The sequence below is a fragment of the Aquila chrysaetos genome, chromosome 13 (genome assembly GCF_900496995.4).
Source record: "Aquila chrysaetos chrysaetos chromosome 13, bAquChr1.4, whole genome shotgun sequence".
NCBI classification, from domain to species: Eukaryota; Metazoa; Chordata; class Aves; order Accipitriformes; family Accipitridae; genus Aquila; species Aquila chrysaetos.
In genome coordinates this window covers 21,127,137-21,146,330 of record NC_044016.1, presented here as the reverse complement: position 1 = coordinate 21,146,330, position 19,194 = coordinate 21,127,137, and the positions used below count along the sequence as shown (strand labels likewise).

At 49.6% G+C, this 19,194-nt stretch overlaps 1 protein-coding gene across 3 annotated transcripts in view; it reads right to left on the bottom strand.

The window, feature by feature from the left end:
* Window positions 1-802: 802 nt before the first annotated feature.
* Window positions 803-19,194, bottom strand: part of MDGA1 (MAM domain containing glycosylphosphatidylinositol anchor 1) — a 152,509-nt gene continuing 134,117 nt past the window's right edge. For 2 of the 3 annotated variants that reach the window (XM_030034531.1, XM_030034533.1), the window contains 4 exons: window positions 11,507-11,637; window positions 10,407-10,515; window positions 8,065-9,075; window positions 803-4,839 (listed from right to left, as the gene is read on the bottom strand). In XM_030034531.1, coding sequence (XP_029890391.1) covers window positions 8,984-9,075; window positions 10,407-10,515; window positions 11,507-11,637 — 332 coding nt within the window. In that variant the 3' untranslated portion in view covers window positions 803-4,839; window positions 8,065-8,983. The remainder of the gene's footprint in view (window positions 4,840-8,064; window positions 9,076-10,406; window positions 10,516-11,506; window positions 11,638-19,194) is intronic. The other variant, XM_030034532.1, reaches the window with a different exon arrangement.

Sequence of the window (19,194 nt, the reverse complement as noted above, 5' to 3'; positions counted from 1 at the left end):
CAGTTGCAGCTTGTGACGTGTAAAATGAAACTGTCTCTCACATCCAGTTTTCTTAAGTGTTGCTCTAACCCCAGTGCTGGGATAAGGCAATTTTTACTTAGGCTGTAGCTGAGTAACCCTGCAGATCTCTTGGCACAGAGAAGACACCTTCACCCAAGAACATCTTAGGCATCACGTGGGCCATGGGTGGCATTGCCCATTCCCTGATGGGCCCACGGAGTAGCTGGACCCATGCTGGAGATGCTGGGGAGGAGAGGACTAACAGGACAAGGGGACCTGGTGCCACACTGACATCCCACGGCTGCCGGCTTGTTTCACACCTACTAGTTTGGAGCTGCTGCCCTGTCTCCTCTCCTTGCAGGAGAGGCCAAGAGCAAGGGACAGAAGAGGACCAGCTTTGCTTAGCGGCAGCAGGAGGCAGCAGCCTCAATAGCTGCAGGCCTAGAGAGGAAAGAAGAGGTTTGGGAAAGGCGGCAGCAGTGCTGGGTAAGGGCGCATCAGGGGAGGACTCTGTGCTGCCCACCCCGTGCTCCCTTCAGAAGGCTCCCACAGCACTAAGTGCCCCAAACCTGCCTGTGCCATGTGCTATGCCCAGCCACCGTGGTGGGGTTTAAAAAAAATGAGAAGCCTTCCCCAGGGACCTAACCAGATGTTTTGGGAAGACCCAGGGTCAAACACTGTTATGTACCTCAGTGTTAGGCTGCAATACTAGCCCCTCCCTGCCCCAGCCACTGTGAGCACAAATTGCAGGCTGCACCTTGCCATCCCAACCCAGCACAGAGGGACACGCAGGCTCACCCACTTGAGTACTCCAGCTTTATTTGAATGAAACAATCCACGTTGAGAGTCTATAGGTTACATGATGGGTGCGTCAGGGTTGGGGGGGGAGGGTTGGATAAGTCAACGCTTATAAAACATCTCACCCTGTTTAAAAGGTTCAGTTCAGTCCCTTTGTGTTTGTGCTTTTAACATTGTGGACAGCTTGGTATTGTGGTGGTGAGAGTGTCCCAGCTCCACTTGACGACAGTGATGGCACCCTACAAGATGTGGAGCAGGGATGGGACAAGACATGGTGGTGATGAGGGAAGTGGGTGGAGAATGTGGCTCTGTCCCAGGGTCCCCACCCAGGATACCGACAGGAAAAGAAACAAGAGACACCAGAGGACCGCCCCCATCCTCTGTAGTATCCCCAAATACACAGAGTCTGTGTGTAGCTCCTTTTGGGGGGGTGTTTCTAAATGCTTCTGTCAAGTCAAAGTATACTTTCTACTGGCCTTGGCAACCTGAAAGCATGAGGGTGGCATACTCCCACTGGCACTGGATCCCACTGAAGTGGCTCACCATTGGGCCTGAGCTGGTTCTCCCTGCCCCTTGCAAGCTGAGGACAGGATTTTAGCGTGATCCCTTTCTATGGGATCCAGGGATGAAGTTTGCTGCTGATCTCTCCAGGCTGGAAATGAAACATTTGGTGAGGATAAGTACGGAGCAGGGGAATGGAGTGAGGAAGAGTGTGGGAAACACTGTCTGACACTCCTGGCCAAAGGCAGGAGGTGCCACAGTTGATTCCCCATGAGACGGTTGTATATTGGGTGACAGCCCCTTTCCTCCACTATGTGCACTGCAATACAGGCAGGATGGTTGTGGCTGGGAAAAAAGACCCAAGCAAAACCATGCTGGCACCAAAGTTTCCATCCCATCTAGAGATTAGAGATTGTCTCCATGCTGTCAGGCAAGGGCTGTGACCAAAACCACAATGAAGAGCTATGTATCTGTAGCATCCACAGCTTTTGGGGAATGTCCTGAGATGAATGCATGCTGTAAGATGGTAAATCTAGAAGATGCCAAGAACTGAGAAAACAGGCCAAGCTCATCTATTTGAAAGCACTGACTCTAAGCCACTTTACCCAGCGTTGATGTCACCAGTTACATCAATGCACTAAGAAGCTGGGAATGGGCAGCACAGAAGGACAAACATCAAGGTTTGATGAGAGGAAAAGGCCACCTCCAGCAAACTCTGAGAGAGTCTTCTTGTCCCAGGATGTTACATAGCAGAGCCTCCAGAAAAAAATCCAAATAAATGCACAAGAAAGCTCCTTTGTTCCCAGTCTATAAACACCTTCCCCCATCGGCATCTGAATTTTCCCAGGGAAACCTCCAGTGCTGACAAGTCCCTCACTGCTCAGCTTCTGTGCGGTACATGCTGCCGCCTATACAAAAGACCTAAATACTGCCTCCAGTCAATGCTTGTGGCATTTCAAAGAGAGAATTAAATCGATTTTCTCCTCTCACCACAATTTAGGTGCTGTCTGAGCTGACCATGCTGCTACAGCCTCTCCTGGCTGTTGCTCTGTTTATTGATACCCATAGCAGGTTCTCAAGAACAAGGCCCAGTGAGACAAGATGTACCAAATGTCCCCACCTTGGAGGGTGCTCAGGTTTGGAGTGTGGACAGTGGGAGAAGGGAAAAGTGGGGATTGGACAGAGATGCTGCTGCCTCAAAAAAGGGGCTTTCAAGTCCTGTCTCCTCCCTGCTGCATTGCTGGCAGCTGCAACATGCCCACACCTCAGTTTTCAGCTCTGATCCCTTTACAAGCTGCTAAGATAAACACGTTACCAGTGCTAGACCTACACAGTGTAAGCAACACCTGGACACAGCTTCATCTCAGCGCCGCATTATATATCACAGTCACCAAAAGAAAACCAGTTGGTGCCTGCCTGCAGAGGCTGCGATGCAGACAGGGAAGTGGGGCTGCACTTGCTCTTAGCTGGTTTGGGGTCAGCCTGTGCCCTGAGCAGCTGTAACGCTGAGAGCAGAGGAGTCACCTTCTACCCAACCCAGGGTCTAGAAGTCAGGTACACACCTCAGCCAAAATGGAGCGGGATGGCACTGCTTTTCCATGGGTGTCCCAGAGACTACAGCTCCCTGCAAGCTGCATCCCCTCACCCTCTGGAAAAGCAGGTTGGGTGTATGTGGCCCTGGGCTGTCCTGCAGTATTCCTTGGGATGTTTAAGGCCTCCAGGGCACAAGTGGCTGTCTCTGGTTTGATGTGACCATACTAGGCTGTAAGTAGCCATCAGAAGACCCCAGAGTCCCCCTGTGGTGGGCTAGGTGGTGGCAGACAGTGAGCCAAACCGGCATGTGTCTTACTCCCAAGGGGAGTACTGGAAAACACATACATACCACATCTATCATTTGGGATGCCAAGTACACCATGGCTATTCAGCTCCCTGCTGGAAACCACCAGCTGCCAGTTATTACCATGAAGTGTAAATTGGGCCCTGTTAAAATGCAATTTCCAGAGCTCTCCAGCACTTGTTTTTCTGCAAATGCCTTTTGTCTGCATTAAACGCTTTCCCAGGCTGAGTGAGATGAGCAGTTATCAGTGGGGCCAAAGCAAATACAAATGGCAGCAACACCTGGCTTCTGCAGCCTGCGCAGGGTCCTGCTGCTGTACACTTGTTGCCTCTGCAAACAGGGATGCTCCCGCATTGAGGGCAGCTTGGAAAAGACAAGATGTCAGGGCAGTTTAATGGAGAAAGAGCAGGGGACGAAAACTGGTCTCTGACAAAGCCAGGAGCGTGAGAAGGGCTCTCTTCTGCACAGGGGATACTCACAATGCAACTTCTTGTCCTCACTAAAAAGCAGTGTCCTGCTCCCTGGGTGCAAAAGCCGGGCATCACTTGGCACTGTGGTACTGTGTCCTACCGCACCCAGCTTAAAGCACAGAGCCCACGGTGATGTGTCCCTCCACGCTGTTGCTAGGCCATCTAAAAGCATCCAGGAGGCAAAGGGGTGCTGCAGCATTTCCAGGGAAAGATGGATATCTGCATGGCTCCAACATATGGAGAGGACTAAAGCAGCAATACCCTGAAGCAGCAACTCCCTCAGCTCTTTGCTTTAAGGCAGCTTTTGTCTCTTTGAGTGGGGTGAGGTGACACCATTTACCCCATTTTGGAGGGAAAATGCCCTGGCTCCTTTGTCTGTCACTGCCTGGGCCAGGTGGGGTCCCTCAGGGCAGCATGAAGGACTCCCTGGCTATTCCCACAGGTAAAACTCCCTGCCAGCACCTCGCTGAGAGCTAGGGGGGAGCAGGGCTTGCTCCTGCCAGTGCCTTGCACAGGGACCACTTCACGCTGGAGACAAGGCTCAGGGCAGTGATGGTGCGATGGAGGGATGCTTCTCCCACTAGCGCCGCCTGCAGCTCCCAGTGACTGTCCCTCCCAGGCTGAGAAGCACAGGGCACCAACCCAAAAGCAGGGTGCTTTTCCTGGCAGATAGTGATAGGGACAGGCTGAGGAGGAGGAATCCAGACCCTGCTTTCCCTTTGGTACTAAAGCATTTTTGTGTTGTTCTGGAGTAGTGCACCCACAGGATTTTGTATAGAAAGAAATTAAATTTCCATACTTTGAATAGCAATAGGGAATAAAATACAATTTGTATCATGTTTACTACACTCATTCATACATCCATAAATTATTTTTCCAAGAAATTTACCAGACTGAACATCTGACACCCCCCCTACTTTGTCCCTGATTGCCACCCTATTTCCTTCCAGAAGAAAGCTACTTTTCAGAAGAAGGGCTCCATATCGCTGGTGCTGCAGCTGCTCCTCAGGCAGCACGCTGTGCAGCTCTGCTGGGGCAGCTCTGCATGCATGCCAATCACAACACTTCACTTCAGGAGTTTCCAAACCGTTTGTGCACTACACAACGTTTTTCATACAGATGAAACGTTTTTTCACTCCCATACAGCTGGGAAGAGTTGTGCTCAGGCATTCCAAATTACTTAACTCCCCATCAAACGAAGTATATTAGCTCCATTGCTTTCCAGTGGTTGATCTACGTGGAAGAAAAATAGTCTATTGCTGTTACCAGCCAGGAGTTGCTTTTCAGAGCAAGCAGTAGGAATTGATGTTCATATTGTTAAAAGCCATGGATTAAAGTCCTGTTGATGACCTGTTATTGGGACTTGCACTGAACTGTGGAAAATTATAATAAAAAAAGTATATTTTTCAGAATACAATGAACAACTACAAAAAGAGGTTTCAAATGAAAGTTTCTTTGTAAGCCCCACTTGTAACTACACAGTAGCATTCACTACTTCTAATATCTACAACTTATACCCAGGAGCCTGCACACTCACATATTTTCTGTTTTATACCCTGAAAAAAAAAAGAAATTGACTATATATCGGCTAACACCCACACAGCATTCTTCCTAATGTATTTCTACAACTACCAAGCAGAGGTCTCCTTGTAAATAAAAGCAGTCTCTTAAATTTATATTGCACTTTTCTTCTGCAGGGACTTTCATACTATGTACAGGAATAATCTCCACCATGACTGAAATGCAGCCACTTCTGGAGTGGAATAAAGCAGCTACTCGATAGGCACAGAGCAACATAAAACGTCAGGAAGAGAAACATTATGTTAGGACTGCAACAGATACTTAAGAAGACAGTCTGTAATTAAGTTTAAGGACTGTAATTTAGCCAGAACACTGTGAAAAGTGTGAGGGGATCTTTAATTGCAAGGGGTAAGGAGCATGGCTTTATATCTCACCTGGGATGCACTACCACTGCAAGGAGAATTGCCCTCTCAGGCATGGGGTAGTAAACCACAAATACCACTGCCCTCAGAGAGGAGGGACACTGCCTTTCCCCCACCCTATAACTGCACAGCTTCTCATCCTTGCTGCTGAAGCACCTCTTTCCTCTACTACACTCTCTCAGTGCATCTGCCAGGGAAATGAGGTCCCTCCTTTCGTCCTTGTTACTTCTGACAAGCTGAGGCACTTGGGTTAACGACTTTCCCCCAAACTCACCACCAGCTGCTTTCTAGCCAGAGAGGAGCAGAGGTCTAAGCGTGAAGGGGCTCCCTGAGACTTTTGCTGAAGCTGATGGTCTCATGCCTGACAGCAGGAGAAGGCTTCGCATCTGGCTGGGGTGATCTGCTTGCTCTGCCCTGGACCCACTGCCACCAATGGGCTTCTAGCCCCCTGCGGCATGGGTCGGCTTGGTGAGGCACTTACATCCTTCCTCACAGGAGCTGGCAGCAGGGCATGGACACCCTCCCTGCAGATGTCCCTTTCTAAAATTGTGGTGCCCCTTTGCTGTCACTTGCCTCACAGATAACGCTTTGTCTGTGATCCTGAACTTTCAGGCTGCACCTCCCCAGCCCCACAGTACCTCTGCTGCCCACTAAACATCAGCAAAACGTTTGTGCAACCCTGGATAAACAGCCAGTAGAAGCAAGGCCACGAGGGTCTCTGCCTCAGAGCCTAGAGGGTGAGATGGTTTTCCTGGGCACTCTCTTACCAATGGGGAAATGCTCCTGTCTTCACCTTGTGCCCAGCAGAAGACCCCTGGAACCAGCAACATAACACAAATGTTTTGCTGCTGACGGATCAGGAGCCATCATGAAGCACCCAAGGGCCCCTGGAAAGCATCGTCTCTCTCCTAGGAGTGAAAGTGGACTCTTAAGGAGTGGGGTGATGACTTCTGGCCTCCAACAAGCATGGATGAAAAGAAGAGCATAGGACTGAAAGAACTCAACTAAAAGATGATGGTGGCACTGGCTGCCCATGAAAATGGCAACAGCAAGAACCAGAATCACTGTCAGCATCCCACAACACTGCCTGGCCCTGGGAGACAGCCAGGTCTCCCAGTCAAATATGCAGTGTGATCAAGGTCTAGGTCTGGAGGGAGGAGTGGAGACGGAAAAGACATGGTCCACATTCTTGGAAGTGGAGAAAAGCAACAGAAGCAGACCCGTATCATCACCTCTCACTGTCTTGCGAGGCCTCCTGTGAAGGAGGTCCCCTTGTCCCTCAGAGCTGATGTCCCTTCTTCCTCCGATAGGGGCCAGAGAGCATGAGTGCAGATGAATGCCCTTCCAGGAGCTAGAGAGTGATGGGTTTCCAGACTTCAAACTGGATCTGTTGGGAGTTAAATAAGAGCTTTCCCCCTCCACCAGTGGATGAAATGAGGCACCAGCTGTTGCTGGAAGCTGAGCAATGCAGGAGGCAGCTAATACATTTGGGTGATTTTAGACACACACAGTTGTCTCAGAGAAGCTCATCTATTCATCAGAAATGCGTAAGGAGCCACGGGTACTGGGGCTCTGGTGAGAGCGCTAGCTCATTGTACATCTGTGGTGCCCCAGCTAATGAAGTTTGGATGGGGTGTCCCTTAGAGGGAAGAGTCCCACTTAACTGAACTGCCAGAGCGTAGGCTAGTGAACCCCAGTTCACAGTCCTGTGAGCCTAACTCTGCCCTGTGCAGGAAGATAAGTCATGCCCAGAGCTGCTTCCAGTTGCAACAAGGCTATCACAGCTCCCACTTGGCTGGTGCAGGGCAGACCCTTATCCTGGGGGTTCATCTGGAGCAGCACGTGCCTCCACCCTCAGGAGGTCAGGCCAGACCTGCTGCAGTTCTGACACCAGCTTTACCCTCTGTGATGCCAGCAGGAAAAAGGTGAATTTCCGCCATCCCTGTTCCTCAGTGGCAAACAGGGCCACAGTTCAGCATAAGCCCCTCTTGGGTCAAGCTCTCCTGCCTGTTCCACTTTTCAGCAACTCTGCCCGCTACTTTGGCAGTGGAAGCTGAGTGCCTGAGAGACTGCACGTGCTGACAAAATTCAGCCACCTCTCCCTTGAGCAGCGACGCTGTTGCCACACTTCGCCCACTCTGCAGCTAACGCACTGTGTTTGCTAAAAGGCCTCAGAAGGTGTGAGGGCAGTATCAGAGCTGCCTGAATTGCTGGCCCAGGGGCTGGGTCATGGGCATGGGACCCGCTGTCTGGCTGAAGAAGGTTTAAATACCTGACTCTTCCCACAATCCAAAAAGCTTGAGGTGGGGGAAGTTAAGCAATGGAATAAAAGACCAAAATAAATAGGTAACAAAAGAGAGGCAGAGAAGCAATCCTGGGCTTAGGGCTGAGGCAACTGTCATCCCAGCGTTCACAGGGGGAAGCCAATGTGCAACTGCTTCCCCCCTTACCATCCCACCCCACCCCATCCCATCCCTCAGCCCCACAGAGACACCCTTCTGCTTCCAGCTCCGACCTGCTCTCATAGTTTCTCCACCCAGCAAGAGTGCTGAGAGAGAGAAAGAGGTGCTCAGAGGCCAACGCTGCAGCCAGATCCAGCCAGGACTTCTCCACCACTCAGCGTGGTCCATGTGATGGGTCCATTCCTGCTCCATCTTCTTCAGGCCGGTGGGTGAGAAGCACAGAGCGGTGGGGAGAGGCCAAAGCAAACCACACAGGGGGCAATTAAATACATGAGAGCCTGGAAGATGTGGATGGATGGAGACACTGAAGCACATGCGGCACGAGGCAGGGTGCTCCAGCCACTGGCACGCAGCTGCTGCCCCATGGTTGAGGATGACATTACTGCAGGGAGCTGCAGCTGGAGTGGGGCAGCCCCAGCCAGCGGGAAAGCATGGGGAGACAAGGGGAGTACTGCGGTATGTCATCCACTAAGCTGTGGGCTCTGCAGTAAAGAAGGTAACTGTTCTGGTAGAAATTTGTGCTTTAATATATTTTTGTTTGTTTGTTTAAAACAAGTTCCCACTTCCCTGAGGAAGCCCTGTCCGACATTCCTAAGGAAACATGGGGGTGGTTTTTTCCTCCTTCATTTGCTCTTCACATTTCTTCATTCCTATTTTTTGTCTTTCATTCCTTCTTTTCTGTGTGTTTCTGTTTCTTTCCTTCCTTCCTCTCTGTCTCTCTCACTCTCTCTCTCGTGCACGTGCTTTTAAAAAATTTTTGTCTTTATTTTTAAATTTTGTTCTAGACATTATGACTTTCTCAAGGAGTGCTCCAGTTCTGAACCAGATCCCTTTGCGTGGTCATGCCTGTCAGTCTTTGGTAACATATGGACACTTTGGTGTGCCAGTGGAGGGGAGGAAGAGGAGCAGAGGTGGCTGAGTAGGGAAGGAGCAGGAATGTCTCGGTCCGAAGACAGGAGGGCTCACTTGCCATCATCTGAGCAGCACGTAAAGGAAGAAAGTCAACGGGCCACAAAGACGAGGGCTATGCAGGGCCGGGACACCGCTTCCTGGAAGAGCAACCGCTGCCAGCCGAGAAGAGAGAAAAAGAATTAGTGACGGGACAGATCCAGACCTCATCGAACAAATCAGTGTCTTAGCCTCTCCTCCCACCCCAAACCACAAAGCACCTCCCAGATTTATTGGAAGATCTTTCTAGCTTTCCTTTGACATTCTCAAGGCTTCCCCAAATTATTTCTTTTCTAACTCAGGAGAAAAGGTTGAATCTTAGTTACTTTTGCAATCCAACCTTCCTTTCTTCCCCAGAAGATTCAACTTGAGTCAAACAAGAGGTTCTGCTTGTGTTTTGGTTACAGCTTGGCCATCCTAGCCTGAAACAGACCTTTAACTGCACCTGAAATTTTGAAATTTTTAAGGTGTTCTGACTTTTTTAATGTTTTGTTTCCCCCTTCACCTTCAGAGTTAAAAAAATTGTAAAAGTGACTCTTCCTCAACAAGGTTTTTTTCCTTCAAAAACAAATAAGACAAATAGAACCTTGCTCGCAAGTGCCTGTCTGGTTCTAGTTTGCATACTCTGAACATCTGCTCTCCTGCCCACCTGAGGCATGTTATCGAGGGCACAGGCAGGACTAAGGCATGAGGCACACCAGTGATTCCCACCCAAGGACTAATGCCTACTTACTGCTTATGCAACTTGCTATGGCTTCAACCTACGGTGCACCTCAGTGAGCATGGGGTTGTCTCCATTTCTACAAATGCTGGCACGAGGGTGATGTGGATGGACTGGAAAGGGGCTGGTGGGATTTAGCTCAAGCGCTCACTGTCAGGATCAGGAGGGAGGTGATATACAGCTCGCGTAGCTTGCTTCCACTCTAAATGTGCAATACCCTGTCTGGCTGTGCCTCTCTGCTCAGAGGTCAATGGGAAGAAGCCCAGCCCTCCCTGGCTCCATGCCCCAAAAGGCAGATTTTTTTTTTCCTGGAGAAGGACGGACTTAATGCTGCAGAGGCCATTAGGGCCTGAAGAAGTCTTTCCCTTTCCAAAGCTCCCATACCTAGGGTTTCCAGGAAATGAGATATTGCAGAAGCCTTTACCTGCTTGGGGATGACACCCCCAACTCAACATACTGGTGCAGACTTCAACACACTGGTGTCTGGCAGCACAGTCCCTACAGGATCTGGTTGTTCCTCTAAGCTCTTGCTAACTCATGACTGTAAAGAACAAGTTCAAGAGTCTGACAGCCTCTCCACTGACTTCTGCTGATGGAGCCAACCATCTTCTTGAGTCCCACCAACATGTCAATGTGCTCTGAAATTAGCTGCGCGTCCCTAGCACAAGCATTCGTGTACGCACTCCCACCCCGACTTGTTTTCCTCTGAGGCATGCATACTCTCACCCTTATTTGGTCCAATTGGCTTCCTTGGGCAGTCCCCCTTTTTCAGAGTGACGTCATCAATGGCAATGTCCCCCTCGTAGCTCGTGCCCCGGACACCTTCGAAGATGATCTGCAAGCAGAGCATGGGACAGAGCCCAGCGTGAGGCTGCAGTTGTGGAGGACCCTTCCCACGCTGTGGGGCTCTGCAGAGGTGAGCAGGGCACACACCAGATCTTATCAGGTCCCCAAGTGAATGATTCCTCCCTGTTTCTCCAGTACTCATAGGATCTGGAGAGCCAGACCCCACTGCTTATGGGTCCAACCCCGTGTGCTGAGCATCTGTAGAGTAATAAATGAGCATATAGAGCTCTACTTTATTAAGCGTGCTGCACTAACAAGCCAACCAATACTGAACAGTGCTTGCAAGAGTAACTAAATTCTTATTTATTATTGTAAAGCACCCAAAAGCATGCTGAGCATTTTGCTACAGTGCCACAACTTACCAGCCTGCACAGACCCAGCTCTCACAAACAACCCTACAACAGCAAAGTAGCATGTTGGGCAAAACCATCAGCAATAAAACATCCAGTAACAAAGCAGCCCACTTCCTGGGTATACATAAACAACTCAATGAGCAGATACAGAGTGCCCTGTTCATATTCACAAGCTGTCCTACAGTCCTAAACCAGGGGGACAGTGGGGGTGGGCTCTTGCAGCACACGCTAGAAGAAACTTCTAGCACTCAAAGTCAGTTTACACCAGCAGGCCAGCATCCCCCAACTGCTCAACACCAAGAGACCTGTCACACAGACCTGGTACCAGAAGGAGCTCTTTGACAAGCAGTTTCCAGACCAGCAATAATCAGAAAATTTATAGTGCCAAACTGATGCTTGCACATAACGTTGGATGGATTCAGAGAGAAGTGGATTTGGTTTCTGTGCATCTACCAAGCTCTTGCCTTGCCCCAGTGACCCTGGGGGGTGGAGAGTTCCCAGTGCCCTCCCTGTGCCTGACCAGCCCCTGTGCCACGGAGGCAGATGTCTGCTGGGAAGTCTCCTACAGCCCATGGCACATGGACAGGACAGGTGGCAGGTGGCTCCTTGGCTGTGGACCTGACTTACCTGGAAGGGTCCGGGTGGGTTGATGGGCACATGTGCTTGCTGCCACATGTTCCCCCGGTTCCCACTGAGTGACCAGACCTGGGTGTCGATGGCTCGCTTGTTCCGCACACGAACTAGCAGGTTCAAGGAGCCTGTAAGAGAGAAACCGGGTGCTGGCATGCGGGGGCAGGCAGGCAACCCTGCCTGCTGGCCTGGCCCCCAGCATAGCTCTGGGGCTCAGCCTCAAGCCACAGCTGTATGCCCCAGCCAGCCCAGGGACAGCCTGCAGAGCCCCAGCGGTAACCTCTGGAGGGATCCAGCTTTCTCCAGGACTGATGGGCAAATGCCACTGGCAATGTTTCATCCGTCTGGGCTATCCAGGGGAGGACACAGTCGCAGATGAAGACAAAGAGGACAGTATGAGGAAGAAGCAGTCTGTAGCATGGCTGGGGTGGCACAAGAAGGGTGTGGCAGAAATGCTAGCTGCAAGGGACCTCCAGAGGCATCCCATCCAACCTCCAGCTTGAAGCTGTCTCCAGCTCTACGTTAGGGCAGCATGGTTTTGCCTGGCCAGTCTTGAAATCCCCTGACAAAATCAACTTTTCCTAATGTCTGATATGAACCTCCAGTGCTACCAGTTGTGGCTGCTGTTCCCTATTACATTGTCTAATACTAATTGATGAGATTTTGGCTCCATTATCTTTGAAATTGCCCTTCAAACTGTTGGGGGCCAAGGGCTGATAACAGCCTCCTCTTTGCCAGACTGAGCAAGTCCAGTTCCCTCAACCTCTCTTCCCCAGGATTTCTGTTCCTGGCCCTTGACCATCCTGATGCCCCTCTGTTGGACCCACACCAGTTTCTCTACATCCCACTTGAACTGGAGAGCCCATGACACATGTTTGCCTCTCCCTGTTCACCACTAACACCCGACGTATGCTATGCAGCTTACAGCCCTCTCCCTGCCCTGGTCCTGGCCATCAGCTGCAGAAAGATAAACCTGTGTCCTCAGATGCCACTTGTCCTGAAAGCAGCCTTGGAGTGAGCAGCCATTCTTTGATAGCACTGGGTGGCATTGCCTGTGCCACACTGCCTGTTTCAGCCCAGCCCCATGTTTTCAGAGGGACACAAAGACCCTGTGAATCAACACCCACTTCAAGTTCTTTCAAACAAAGCAATTCCCAAAAGCTTTCATCTGCCATTAAACCAAAACCATAGCCAAGAAATCTTAAAGCATTTCCAGTTCTCACTTTGAAAACAGTGTCATAGCCCCCTACCCTCCATCCGCAAATGAAACCATCCCAGTGTGTCTTCCTGCAGCATCTTTTCAGTAAACTCCTCAGATTACTTTTTTTCCTTTTTTGTTTCAGTGAAAAAACATTTTTAAACGTTCACTCAGGGCTGACCTGAAACATTCTTCCTTTTTTTTTTTTTCCAATTCAGCTGGCGAACCAAAAAATAATCACAACTCTAGTCATGCTGTTGCTCATCAGTGTTTCTAGTCTCCCTACACAGACATATACACCTGAGAGCAGAGAGGCAATAATAACCCTTACTTATATGTCCATAGTCTGTCGGCGCTTGGGATGCTACATTCCTGTCTGAGCATGTCCTTCTGAGAGGCAGCAGCGAGAGGTCAGGGGAAGAGACAGGAAAAGAGACTTTCCTATATAATCTCCCTTCTACATGATCCCCTGAAATGCTTCATTCTTGGCGCATCAACCTTGGGGGCACTGTGTGAAGGACAAGGGCCTGGAAGTACCCCTGTCAAGCGCCTGGCTGTCAGAAAGCGAGAGATACATCACAGGGAGTTCAGAGATGCATAATAAAGATGATGAAATGTTTAGATTCTGAGTGGCTGACTTACAAGAAAAGGTTAAAAGAATGAAATATGTGTATAATTTAGTGAAGCAAAGAAAGAGGGGCATGTTATTGCCTGGAAATATTCAGTGTTAGCACAAAGGCTAGCTGAGAAAACTAGATGAAGGACAGGGAGGGTGTATCCAATTCCCTTCTCCGGTGGTATCCAGTTTGGGATGCACACCACAACCCAAGATAAGGAGTGAAATAACTTGTTTCTCTCTCTGTTGAGACCACCTGGCACTGTACAACCTTGGGGAGACAGAGGTAGGTGAGTGGGATCTCCCTCCTGGAAACATGGTGCCAAGGACGAGAGAAGTCACTACAGGAGCCTCTGGCAAAACCAGCTTTGAGCCACTGGTTTCTTGGTGTCCTCCCTGCCCTCAGGAGCTTCCTACGAGGGAAAGTCTCTCTAAATAGGATACCTAGCCCTCATGGAGGCCCTCGGTCAAACATAACCCCATAGATCAATGTGAACAGGACTGTGTTCAGAGCAGCTAATTACAGACACCAGAGCCGGTGAGGTGAGGTTTTGAGAGTGAATGAAGAATTAATATGAAGCTGCTAGCAAGCAAGGATTAAAAACAACTGTTGTCTATTCTACCCTCATTTGGGGACTTGCAGCTAGGATCTGCTGTGCAAGAGCCTGGCTGAGTAGCCAGCACTGGGACAAATCAGGCAGCAAATGAACTTTGATGCCCTAGGAAAAAAGCGAAGGCGAGAGAGAAAGAGACCAAGAGAAGCATCTGGAATGCAAATTAGTGCCCCCAAAGCACTGGCTGTGAATGCCTGGCCTAAACCCAAACCAAGCCTGAGCATATCCTGGCTGACAACTCCATGTCCTTGCAGTATCAGGAAAAAAGTTTCAACCTTTTGGCCCACGAATTCCCTAAAAGAACAGTACTGAATACAAGCAGGCATTCTTCAAATGGTTTGCAATTGGAAAGGAAGCTCCTTTATTTGCCCCAACATGTGGTGTTTCACCATCCTTGTCTACACATGGAAAACTGAAGGTCAAAACAGACGAACAGCATGCCCACGACCATCTTACAAATCAGAGTTGTGAAGGGGAGTCAGATCTCATAGCCCTACCTGCAATCGCTGCTAAGTTACACAGCCTCCCTGAGGCTGGGAAAGAACCACACCACCTCCCTTTCCCAGTAGTGCTGTCACTGGGAATGTGCTTCTGGGAGGCATGGCAGAGACTCCAGGACTTCAAACGAAACAGGGATGAAGCCTCTATCCCATCTGAACTGGGTCCACAGTGTTGTAGATGTTAAAGATTGTGCAGGTCTTCTACTTTATTCCCTTTTACCATGTGTCAGTCTGCCACAGGCTGCCAGTCAAGTTTAAGGACATGTAGCCTGTGATGGTGGTACTTGGAAATGAACCTTCAGATCTGAGCTCCAGGCAAGGCCATAAAACATTGCAGTACTGAACTACAGAAAGCTCCAAGTCAACTTTCCAATTGCTCAGAGCTTCTTTATCTCCGTTTTTCAGTTTGGCCCCCAAAGTCAACTGTGTGATGGTACAAGTGCTGTGGGCCTTTGTATTTTCCAAGGGAAAGCTTTGGGTTCAGCCCACTGCCCTGAAATCAGATGTTGCTCCAGGATCCCACTTACAGTCATGAAAATCCATAGATTAAGCCCCAGGCTAAAAAGGGAGGTGGAGCCTATGTAGATATTGACATCCACAGCTCCTGACCTCTGGTGAATTCATACCTGCCAACACCCACCTCCATGCAATCCAGCAATACCTATCTCATGCCTTATTAACAATCTTCATTTCCTGTGTAGCTTTCAGCATGTCACACAAGTTCAGACCAAACCAGCTACCTGATGCTTGTAAGGTGCCCCTCCTAAAGCACAAACTATATTTCCAAATTCCACTTTGCTGGAGGTGGCCAATGCACGGTCCGTGCATGGGTGGGGTGTGAGAAGCCCATTCAGAGCTGTGAACTGACTTGCCACGTGGTCCTTAGCAAACTGCTTTTACCTACTTTCATCTGCTGACATGATATGATGACAATAATCAAGAAGGATAATAACATTCACTCACTTAGAGGGGAACTCAGAAACATAGCAAACGTTTTATGAGAGCTGAGCAAGAAGACACTAGAGAACAGAAGTACCTGAGCTCTTCTGCCTTTCCAGTGGTCATAAACTGAAGAACCAACGTCGGACCTGCTCTCCAACCCCCATGCCTCTATCAGTGGAGATGTGAAAGACCCATCTGGGATGTTCTCCAGCACCAGCTGTTGCAGCCACCCCTTTTGCCTGGTTTTATACTATAATCATGCCTAGTTTCCTGTATCAGAGTCCAAATCCAGCTGGCCAGTTTTGTTACCTATTTCTGTTGTTGTCGCCCCTTCCCCATCTCCCTCATCAGATGTGTCTAGCATTTCCTAAGGGCACCTGCTGGTGAGGCACACACAAAGACAGGACATCTATCTGCTGCTAAATCTCTTCAGCTGACCAGAGACAGGCAAACACAAGGGAAGTCCCAGAACACCAGCAATCCTGTTGTTACCTCTCCCCATACAAGGCAATCTTTGCATTTGTCTTGTAATCTGTATTATTCCTTCTTCCCAATCAAAAGGGAGAATAAAGGCCGGTGACAAGTAATGAGGAATCAATTACAGGGAGAGTGAGCCGTACCTTCTGCTGGCTGCCTTTAAGACCAGAGCTGGCATTTCAAAAGAGTGGCACTCACACAAAAGAGCACCAGCTGGGCTGCCAGATAGGGTAGCCCAAGGGATGCCTTTAAATGTTACCTTCTTACAATAAGAAAAGGTCTTCTCTCAGTTTCCACAGGATGGGAACTTTACTGTCGCATTGAATAGCAGTGTAGATCCAGAAGAGCTGGCACAGGCAGCACTGGGAGGGAGGCAGGGTCTGTAAGGGCAGGGCCACGGGCACAATCCATGCAGGATGGCAGAGAAGGTAGAGGTTTCCTCAAGAGCTCTCTGTGGGGCAGCTGGGGGGCCTTAATGTGGGGTGAGGGGGTGGGGAAAGGCTGAGGCACAGCTTAGTTTACATGACTCAGATGGAAGGCAGGCAGCCAGAGCAGCTAGGAAGTAAAGGGAGGAAGACACTGCACACTGAGAGACGGGGTGCTGTGGCAAGTGCAGCAGAGCTCTGTGCGATGGGTAGGGAAGGCTGTCGGGATCCACAGCCAGGAGCTGGGCTGGCAGCAGGCTCATGTGTAGCCTAGTCTCACTGCGACTCCCTGTTGCACTCCTGCAGGATTCCTGCTCCAGCACGGGGTGATCGCAGGAGATCAGCTGTCCATGAGAAATCCTGGCTGCAGCTCCAGTTTAGGTTTGGCACCCAACTGGGAATCCCATGGCATTTCAACTGCAGGCAAGACAGACTGAGCTCAGAAGAAACTGATTCATGGCAAGAGATGTCCAGTGGATACATGGTGGGGAGAGGACTCAGACCTTGTATAACCTGGCAGATCACCTGGAGACCCAATATGAGGGCTAAAACCAGGCCAGGGAGAAAAGAGCTCTTACCTTTCTAAGAGGGGCTCTGAGCACTTTCTTAAGTGTGGTTTAGTTTTAACACCACTGATCACAAACTAGAAGCCCAAAGCTTAGTACAGGCAAATCCCAGGAGCGAATGACAGTCCCCAGAAAGAATCTATTACTGTTCATAATCCCCACAACAAACACAGGTCTCTCCCCCTCTTGCATTTAAATGGATGTTAATGAATAGCAGTCAGTGTCAGGCTGGTGTTCTCAGTCACAGTGCTGTGGAGGAAAGTTACTGCTCTGAAAGCGAGGAAGCAGAGGGTGGAAAAATAGTCACAGCACAGACAGAGATGGAGAAATAATATCAGTTTGTACTGACTCATAGTTTCTAGGAATGTAAGTTGTCTTTGTGCCATGATAGGACGTATTTACTCTTTCACAGTCTCTAATGATGCTTCATACGTTAACATCTGCAGAGTAAGACAATTAAAGCCTCTCTGCTTTCCACTCCTGATTACAGAGAACTTTATCTCTACATGTCTAACTGATCTCAGCTTGGTGTGCAGGGTTCCCTGTGTCCAGTCACTAGGTCACTACAGAGACCCCTTCCTGCAGCCACCACTTCAGTAACTTCAGAGTGGGAGGGTTCAGAGAGCTCATCAATAGTGAGAAAATGGAGTCTTGGTCAGAGTTTGGAAAGCACCACTATCCCACCTATACTCATGAGGCATCCCCATCAGCTTTAGAGAGGCACTGAGCATGTTCAGTGCTGTGCCACAGGCTGGCTAATTGCTATGGGACACTCTCTTTCTGCTTCATTATGGTGGGGAGGCTATAGTGAAAGGGATCAAGGGAATCAAAGCCTCCAGTTCCCTGCTGTAGCTGGGACTTTCTGGGGATATAAACAGCAATATGGTACATTTTGATTGGCCATGTTTCCCCTACAGCAAACCTGTGAAAATTACTTATATCTGGCTACAGGGAATTTTCTTTGGATTTTAGTCTGGATTTAAAAAATCAAAGCAGCAAACACATTTCCACCCCTGACCTCCTAAACCACCATCAGATGAGGATGGGCTTGAAGCAATATCCCCTGACATGGCAAAGCCAATTGCACAGATTGATCTATGAACCATCACTATCTGACCTGTCTGGCATGCATATGAATTTTGGGATGGAGGGAATGGACCAGCAGAGAAGCAACAACACTGCACTGTAAAGAGGCAAAGTGGACATGTGGCTGGACCGCAGGGGAAGACATGCTGGGCAGGGGGACCTGGGGCATGCAGGCAGTGGGGTAAATGCAACGGTATGGTCATGCCTGCCTTGTGATGAGGAACACAAGTGCTAACGTGAGGAAGGCAGGCAAACTACAGTTACAGCTCCTTCTCTCCAGCACATCCCCACCTGTCTGTGTACATAGAAAGCAGATGGTGATATGGTAGGAGCAGACTTGCAATGGAGCTATGCTTGAGCTCCTTTGCTCATTTGATCCACAGTCTAATTAGAGAAAGTGTTGGCATGGAAAGATGAATGATGCAAGACTTCCATCTTTGATGCTATGTGTATGGAACAAAATCCTGCCACCCTTTTTCATGGAAAATTCCCTTAGAGGTTGTTTGTGACCAGTAACAGGCTTTCTATGTGCGGACAACAGGATGTGGTTTAAGGAATTCAAAAAAAGAAGAAAAAAATCTCCATGCTCCATAACGTTAAATTTATGCTACCTCAGAAGAACAAAGGCCCATCCAATATGCAGTCAGAACAGGGTAGAGGGAGGATACAGAGTCTGGCATTTAAAAGGCAAGAATCGGGAGTCCTTGGGCTTTTCGCCAACTTCACGTCCAATTCATTATACTGTCTTGCTTAAGCACATCCCTTTCCCGTACTTAAACATTTTGCAGGGGGCAATGTGGACAGACTATGTCCTTCCCTACAGGACAGATGGGGTGTCTGACTCTCAGCCCAAGCCCAGCTGTGTTTTCACAGTCCCTGAAAGCTGCCACGAGCAGCAGCTCTGCTCCCATGTGCCAGCTCATCGTGCTGCTGTGCTGCACAATGCCTGCCCACGGCCAGCGCAGAAGTCACCATGGCAATTCACAGCAGATCTGACCATGGGATCAGGCTAGCAGCAGGTTCCCTCTGCCTATCACCTGCAGAGCCATGGCCCCACTTGCCTTCAGTCCAGACACTCAGCCTAGTAGTGACCAGGTCCTCAGTTTCCCCACACCTCCTGGAGACCTCCTGCCTAGGCAAGCAGGCAGGATGGTGCCTACCACTCTCTCAGCTGGATGCATGCTTGTTTACAGCCCAGCAAAGTGCAACAATACAATCTACGTAAATGCAGAGCAGGCAGAAACAGACCCTTCTCATACAG